Source organism: Rhagoletis zephyria, unplaced genomic scaffold (genome assembly GCF_001687245.7).
Source record: "Rhagoletis zephyria isolate East Lansing unplaced genomic scaffold, Rhagoletis_zephyria_1.1 Rzeph_scaffold_01214, whole genome shotgun sequence".
In the NCBI taxonomy this organism is placed as follows: domain Eukaryota; kingdom Metazoa; phylum Arthropoda; class Insecta; order Diptera; family Tephritidae; genus Rhagoletis; species Rhagoletis zephyria.
The window spans coordinates 3420-12031 of record NW_016158298.1 but is presented as its reverse complement, the minus strand read 5'-3'; the positions used below and the strand labels follow the sequence as shown (position 1 = coordinate 12031).

General features: G+C 34.2%; 1 protein-coding gene across 4 annotated transcripts in view; it reads right to left on the bottom strand.

Annotated features, from left to right (window-relative positions):
• Kr-h2 (transmembrane protein 33-containing Krueppel homolog 2) overlaps positions 1 to 8372 on the bottom strand; it is a 76428-nt gene extending 68056 nt beyond the window's left edge. The window contains exons 1-6 of one of the 4 annotated variants that reach the window (XR_001847579.1): positions 8138 to 8372; positions 7829 to 8078; positions 7637 to 7770; positions 6898 to 7026; positions 6757 to 6836; positions 6455 to 6700 (exon numbers count right to left, since the gene is read on the bottom strand). Coding sequence is in view for 1 of the 4 variants with exons in the window: in XM_017616495.1 (XP_017471984.1) it covers positions 7637 to 7770; positions 7829 to 8078; positions 8138 to 8337 (584 nt within the window). In the remaining 3 variants the exon portion in view is untranslated. Of the gene's footprint in view, positions 1 to 6454; positions 6701 to 6756; positions 6837 to 6897; positions 7027 to 7636; positions 7771 to 7828; positions 8079 to 8137 lie in introns of those variants that run through there. The other 3 variants (XR_001847580.1, XR_001847581.1, XM_017616495.1) reach the window with 3 other exon arrangements.
• Positions 8373 to 8612: the final 240 nt, after the last annotated feature.

Genomic DNA, 8612 nt, shown 5'->3' with positions numbered 1-8612 from the left:
CAACCTTTATTGATAAGCAGCAAGACTAAGACTAAATTTTACAATTGGAATTACTTAAAAGCTAACTTACTAGCACCGGCCAATCGTTGACGCTGATTCTCTGAATTGCAAAACTGGGCTGCGCCTATTGACGGTGGCTTCCTGTTGCTGACGGTGCGTCTGGCTTTTGCTGTGGGAAACGTTGTGCAACCCAAGCTGCACTTCCGCTCTTATTATTGTGCTTTTGCTGATCACTAAAAGTGGCGATCAGCAAATGTTAACGTGTTCCATGTTAACATGTATAAATGTGCAAAATATGTGCAATGTAAAAATGTACGTACGTGTGTATGTGTATGAAGCCGAAGATATGGCTATGCTCTGCCAGAGCAGTGGTGAGTTAAGAAACGAAAACAACAGAGTTTGTTTTGATTATAGTTAATACAAGTGTTAGGGTTGGTCTCTACACATCTAAGTTATTCAATATTTGTATTAGAGAAATTCATAATAAAATAAATTTAGCCGCAAACTACACGATATCAGGTAGTTAATACCGGAATTTCGATCTGCCATTTTAATTTTAGACTTGAAATCGTTACCAGAACAACATATAAAAATTTCATATGCTCTCATCACTTGTTTGGTGTGTTCTGTTATCCATTTATTATCGGCTGATCGGTCTGCGAATGTTATCCTAATAACTGTGGACTCTCAGAGCCTCAGTGGGTGAAACTGCAGCCTTAACTAACACCCCTATTCTGCAACCCTTTCGTATTCGGATTTTGCTATGAATCGTAGAAATAGTATGATGCAATCCGAATCGCATTTTCTTAACTTTCGAAATTCGTAGCAATGGCATGCCTAAAAACGAACGAGTAAGAAATTCACAGCTTTTTTGCGTAATTTTTTACGAAAACAATTCTGTGTCTGTCGGAGGCGAAATAAAAGATGTAAATCGATGTGTGTTTGCAGGAAATATTAGTTGTGTTCCTTTAAACAGATGAATTTGCCTTTCGCATATACGTGTATTTTTATCCACTGCTTTATATAAATGAATAAAAAAGAATCTTTGTTGCCTCTTATCGAGAAACTTGGGCCCGGTTTAGGTATTTGTACAATGATTTTCGGTTGTTGTGTCCAAACGCATAGCCCGAATACAAAAACTTTAACATACACGTGTAATCAAAGGATTCAGCTTCTATTTAAAACAAATATTTCAAATTTCCGACCACTAGTTTATTAATAAATTCAGTTTGCACTATGCACTTTTTTGTAAATTTCGATGTGGATTCTGCGCAAAAATACTGTGGATGGCGTAGCCGGAGTTATATGCACAATAAATGTTGTATACGTTTGGCATGCGGAAGCCCCTCTTCTCCGGCAACACAGAAATGAGAATTCTACTTAGTAAGGGTTATAATTCCTAAGCGCGAAACAGGTGGTGGACCTAACAAAGTGCATATTTTCAATGGCTTGGAAGAAGTTGTTATTGCATTAACTGGATTGAGAACCAGTTCTTCAGGCATAGGAGGAGTTCTGGCTTGTGGTTCAACAATTCAACCAGAAGCTGACATAGATGCGCCCATGGTTACTATGCCCGACAGCTGCGCATATCTTTGTGAAATCATTCCCATAGCAGGCTCTTACACCGCTGCTATAATTGTAAATGCAAATCAAACAATCTTCTATATATATATAAATGTGAATGTCTGTTTGTTTATTACCTTATAACTTCTGAACAGCGGCACGGAATCGCACGAAACTTTGCACACTTATTTGCTTTTATCCCGGGAAGGTTATAGGCATAGAGAAAAATGGGCAGTACTGGAAAAGAGGGCGTGGCACCTCCTATACTATCTAAAATTTTCATGTTGTATATCTATTGATATATTTGTGGTAGAGCATTGGAACTTGCTGTCGAGATAAATAAAATTAATTCCATAATCATGGGAAAAAATTGGCGATATTGGAAAATGGGGGATTGGCACCTAGGCGTGAATTATTTAATCAGTTCTAACTTCGGAACCGTAAGTTACATGAACTTGAAATTTGGTATGCAAACATATCTATGGTAGATGCATCTTAAGGTATATATAGGGTTCAATCAATACCACTAAGGTATCACTCTAATGAGTACTTGTACTCAAAAGACTGAAAGTATCGATACCTACTCAGTATCGGAAAAGTATCGAGTACTTACTTGAATTGTTTTCATCTTCTCTTTCGAGAGATACTTCCCTTTTTTGTTGTAAAAGGTCGTATGATTACGTCTTATCATGGTTTAAAACATTGTATGTCAAAATCAAATAAAAAGCCAATAAATTTGCTGGTATAGAAAACGTATATTACAAAATAATTATTAATTAATATTTGTGGCACATTACTACGGAACAGTATTGGTTATCATTTTTTCAGTCATATGAGTGTATAGGTAACCCAATATGGATAAGTTTCGGATTTTTATTTTTGGTTTTTATTTTCAAATTAGTTTTATTCACTTTTTTATAAATAATATAGTTCATTCCATAACAAAAACCTTGTTAATCCAAGTTCAAAACTTTGTACAAAAATTAAAAGCAAATCAACAAAGTTTTATCAAAGAACGTAAATAATAAGAAGGACAACTTGTGCTTTCTCTTTTGCGCTAGTACGTTTTCATCAAAATTCCACACTTTATTCTAAATAAAAANTTATAAATAATATAGTTCATTCCATAACAAAAACCTTGTTAATCCAAGTTCAAAACTTTGTACAAAAATTAAAAGCAAATCAACAAAGTTTTATCAAAGAACGTAAATAATAAGAAGGACAACTTGTGCTTTCTCTTTTGCGCTAGTACGTTTTCATCAAAATTCCACACTTTATTCTAAATAAAAAGTGTTTAATTTTGGTGAAGCTTTGATTTTCTTTTAATTTTTGTACAAAATTTTAAACTTGGATTTACATGGTTTTTGTTATAGAATGAACTATATTTTTTATAAAAAAGTAACTAAAATTAATTTGAAAATAAAAATAAAAATCCGACACTTATCCATAAGGTCACCCCTATAAGTAAACAGCGCACTGCATCGTTTACAAACTATTTATGAAAAAAAAAATTGTATTGTTTCTTTTGGTACATTGCTGAGGAACAATATTAGTTATAATTACATATATGACTTCATATAAGTATATTATTCACGAAATATTAATGAAAAGATAGCTTTTGGGGCACACTGCCAAGAAACAACAACTTTTCTAAATGCTATTTCGCGATTTCTACTTTCTCTACTACATGACCGCACTTTTCGCGAAAACTTTAATAACGGGCGTCATTTGTTGAGTTGCCGTTGCAATGATAAAACTAGTAGAAATTGCTCTTTCGATACCAAGTACTTTTTTTTCGATACTTACTCGATACCGAACCAAAAGGTATCGAGTAAAAAAAATACTTGGTATCAAAAGAAAAGTATCGAGTATTTACTTGTATCGATTGAACCCTAGGTATATATAAATGAGTTTGTAAAAGGAGGCGTGGCAGATAACATAGGCGTGGAATTTTTAGTCAGTCATAACTTCGGAAACATAAGGCACATGAACTTGAAATGTGGTGCTTATAGTAAGGTATATATATAAATGAGACTGTGAAAAGGGCGGCAAATCCCAAAGGCGTGGAATATTTTACCAGTTATAACTTCGGAACCATAAGTCACATAAACATCACATTTGGTATGCAGACATATCTATGGTAGGTGCTTATAGTAAGGTATATATATAAATGAGACTGTGAAAAGGGCGGCAAATCCCAAAGGCGTGGAATATTTTACCAGTTATAACTTCGGAACCATAAGTCACATAAACATCACATTTGGTATGCAGACATATCTATGGTAGGTGCTTATAGTAAGGTATATATAAATGAGTTGGTAAAAGGGGGCGTAGTACTTATCATAGGCTTGGAATTTTTTTTCAGACATAACTTCGGAACCACAAGTCGCATGACCCCTTTAATTCCTTCTGGCGTGGGGTGAAGCCCGCGGGTAAAAGCTAATCAAACAATTTTACTATAAATAAGCACTTGATGAGTGTTTTTTTAATTCCTTTCCACTTTGTTTTCCTTCATTCAGTTGTTTTCGAAAAACAACTGATAGCAGGTAATGCTGCAGATGTTTCCGCAATGGTTGCAGCAGGTGGATTTTTCGTTTTTCGTATGGTAGCTACAAATTAGTGATGGGCGAAATAGCGATTTTTCAGTATAAGTGAAAGGAGTGATAGCAATTTTTAAATAACAGTGACTTTTTATGACTCGCTATAGCTAATTTTAATAACACAGAAGAGGTCTTCATCTAAAGTGATAAAGGGATAAATTGCTTAAATTTATCAGTTTATCCGCCTTTTTTCATGAACCCACCTTGGTAAATAATTGCATAAAACTGTTTATTATTTAACTTATATGGCTAGTTACGTTTCATTCTTACCTCGTACATTGTGTTCATTTGCTTTTATGTGTTCCAAAGCGACTATCTGGGAACCTGTAAGGGTTGAATTTTGATAAAATGTATATATTTATCCACCAAAGTCGTTTAATAAAGTGATAAACTTTGGTTAAATAGATACAAAGCTTGATAGTTCATTTATCAAAATGATAAATTTATCACTTTATCAAGTTCATCAAGAGTTTATCACTTTTGATGAAGACCCCTAGAAATTTGTAATAGTTAGTTGTAATAAATTATGACAAATCAGTGTTGGTACATGTAGAGATAATTCCCTACCCATAGGGATTTCAGTCGAAAAAATTAGTGTAGGCAAAAGAGGGAAAAACTTCATTTAGACCAGATAATAGAACAACGCTGTTTCGCTAAAAGAAACGAAAACTATGTACAATAATCTGCAAAATGTGATAAATACTAGGAAAATATTTCACTAAAAAATTAATGAATGAATGATAAAAAAGGCTGAGTGTTGGAAAGTATAATCAATTTCTATAAATTTAATAAATTTAACAGCTTCTTGAAATTAATAAATTTAACAGCTTCCTGAATAAAATAGGTCAAAATGACCAAAAATAACTGAAAGAAATCCAAACTGGCAAAAAATTACCTATAAAGTTTTAATTTTTGGAATTCAAGGCGAACAAATTCTATACATCTATAGAACGCCCTTGAAGCTTTAGAAATAGTATGTCATTTCATTAAATCCAAGCCCAGATAATAACTAAAAATAAACCAAAAATAATCTGAAAATTTAATACAGACGATAAAGCTGTCTTCAAATCTTACTTTCTCAAAGAGTGATTGTGTTCATGCTATAGGTGCACGGTATCCTTGAACCAGATTCAACTGAATTGGTCTGGAACGATGGAATTTCCGATCAGACTATTTTGGGGGAGTGTCCCGAGTTAGAATACGTGAAGTTCAAAATCGCGGCAAGCGGGAAAACTTCGTCTAAAGGCAGAATTTGTTTTTCTATACTGTTGTACGGATCCAGTGAATGCGTAAAATAGATTTTATTGTTTTAGTCAAATGCCTTCTTTTAAGCTCAGATTGGCTGTATGCAAGAAAATCGTCTTCTGTTGATTTCTGATTTTCCCCTAGAATCTCTTTGAAGGTCGCTTTACAATTTCGAGCTCAAAATGTTTGATTAACCATGGGAAAATCATTGAGATGACAACATTTAGACAACACGTGTTGACTTCGGAACCTTTCTATGTTTCACATTAGGCCGGATTGGCGGTCGCTTTGACTAGCACGGAAATGACCTTACCACACCATGTGCATCTAGACACGCGCTTTCGCATTTATTGGATATTATAAAAGCTATGTGAATATTAAATAATCAAATTTAATAAAATTTTATAATTTTTATCTTCCAACTAAATTTAAGGAAAAATCCGGGACCGGGGGGAAAAACCCCCCCCCTATAGTCGGGCCTGCACATATATATACAAGTATGTATACAATTGACTTGTATATATGTAAATATATATAATCATTCATCTAGAACCTTATCGAAAACCTATCTGAAAATCGAAAAAGTTACCGTTTTTGTAATCGGCACTTGGCACGATTTTGAACTTCACGTATTCTGACTCAGGAACACTCCCCCAATATAGTCCAATCGGAAATTCCATCGTTCCAGACCGATTCAGTTGAATCTGGTTCAAGGACACCGTGAGTGTTAAACAAAGAAGTAAACGAAGTTTTTCTTTTAGAGGCGCATTTCATTTCAATGAGCTGCTAGAAGCAAGTCGATGAAAATACCGCGCACGGAATATGCGATAAATATGGGGCATACAAGAAATAAAAATAAATATATACATTACTAACGGACTATTCCAACGGAGGCGACACCTCAGGTAAAAAAAATAAATCACATCAATTTTGCTTAAATCTGTAAAAACAGCAGGTAGAATAATCCTTTAGGAATAGATTTTTATCGCTTTATTTTTCTCTAGTTTCTCTATTTTATTGTTATAAATGCATACATAGTATAATATGCTGTAATATTTTTGCATCAAGTTTTCAAGGCATTCTAAAGGTAAAAAGGCAAAGAATAATTATCCTAAAAGAGAACATTTCATGAACTTTAAAATGGTGGTAAGTTATAAGAAAAATACATTTATGGTTAGAAGTTATAAGCGTTAAAAAAATACATATTGGATGTCCCACCAGTCACAGCAAAAAAAGAATCTTGTAACGTAAGATACAAATTCTTAAGCTTCCCATTGTTCGAAAGAGGTCCCCTTATTAAAAATATAATAAATATTCACATCAAGCCAGTAGCGTTCATTTTACTCACGAACTATGTTTCCTCAATAGTTACTCGTCCCACCCATCACAAAATGTTGTCCCATCCGTCACAAGCTAAAATAGGCTTTTCTTTATTTTAAAATATAAGAATGCCATTAAAGAATAAAATGGTGCTTAACATTCCACTTACTGCATTCGAGAAAGCCGCTGTGAAAACGAAATATTTATAGTTTGTCTAAAATTTGGAAACGAATCCAAACACTCAGAGAAGCAGGTGTCATCGTTGTCCCACCCGTCACGCTTGGAAAATGTTAAATTTCTGTGTAAATTGTATAATTAAATTTTATACTTTATCAGTTTCGTATCAAACTGGTAACTTACTTTAAGTGTTAATAGTTTGACACTTGTCAAATCAATAGTTAAAGAGAATTTAATAAAAGTTTTAGAAAAAACGAGTTAAAATGTCTCACCCGTCACTTCGGAATGTCCCTAAAGCAAATGTCAAAAAGCATTCAGTATTAAATTTTCTACGATTTGATTTTGGAAATTTATGTAAGTAAGGCGCCCGCTGTAGTGTACCATTCCGCAGGGCCTGGGTTCGAGCCCAGGTTCCAGCTAACATTACAAACACAAGAAAAAAGTTTTTCTAATAGCGGTCGCCCCTCGGCAGGCAGTGGCAAACCTCCGAGCTATTTCTGCCATGAAAAACAGCTTCTCATAAAAATACAATCGCCGTTCGGAGTCGGCGTAAAACTGTAGGTCCCTCTCCTTTGTGTGACAACATGAAGGCGCACGCCACAAATTGGAGAAGAAGCTCGGACAAACACTAACATTATGTGTAAGCGCCAATCTTTTATTATTATTATGTAAGTTTTCAACTTCTTTCTCGTAACACGCCAACGATTCTTAATTGAATTGAAGTCACTTACCTGAAAGTGAATACTACAGCCAGAGGCATTATGAAAATCTCCGCGAATGACGCTGCTTTCAGTATATTGCTAGCCTGGAACTCAACCAGCGAAATCAAGAATCTTGCCCCCCACCATGAGTTTTGTCCAATAATCTGTGAAAAAAATATCAATATAAGCAAAGAAAATAAGAATGTATGCGAAAAGACTCACATCCAGTAATTTCAATGAATAACTAGACGCATGCAGTACAGCGAACAGAACAATTGGAATGAGAATTAGAAGTGTAGGTTGTACGTTAAAGAATATAAGCGAAAACATAAGGTAGTGGCAAGAATCTTCAATAAAAAGGCGTGCCAAAAACTCCCTCGAAAATGTGAACGAGGGTAAACGCTGATGTAGGCGTAATGCTGACGTTGCTGCATTTGATAGCAATACTTTATTGAATGAACTCTGCTGATTACTGCAAATAAAATTCGCAAATTTGAATAAAACTGCATGCTGTAATTATTTTATTCCTACCTTATTATTGGTACAATGTAGCTTATTGTGAAGAGAACAGTCAGCATGCGCGTAGCCCACATAGCTACGTCGACTTTGTTTGTCCGAACATGTTGTTGCATTTTCTCCAATATGTTGCCATTACTATCTTGTTGTAGAGGTGGTGTAGATGATGAAGTTGAACCGTTATTTTGTCGGTTATCACTTGCGTCGTCACTCATTTTATTTGATCTGCAAAGTGAATAATTACATTAATTAAAAAAATATTTGTACCAAGGCGAATTCATATTGGGTCGTGTTTTTTCATCAGCTGTGACAAGCTTTCATCATGATTTCAAACATTTTAATCTGAATTTTTAGAAAAAGTTTATAGCCTACAAAATTGTTGTATTGGTTTTGTAATTTTTTTCTGAACGAATTCTTATCCGCTTTAAACGTTCACTTTATTTTATTTATTTCATGGCCATAAACTACATACCCAAAAATTTTATAAAAA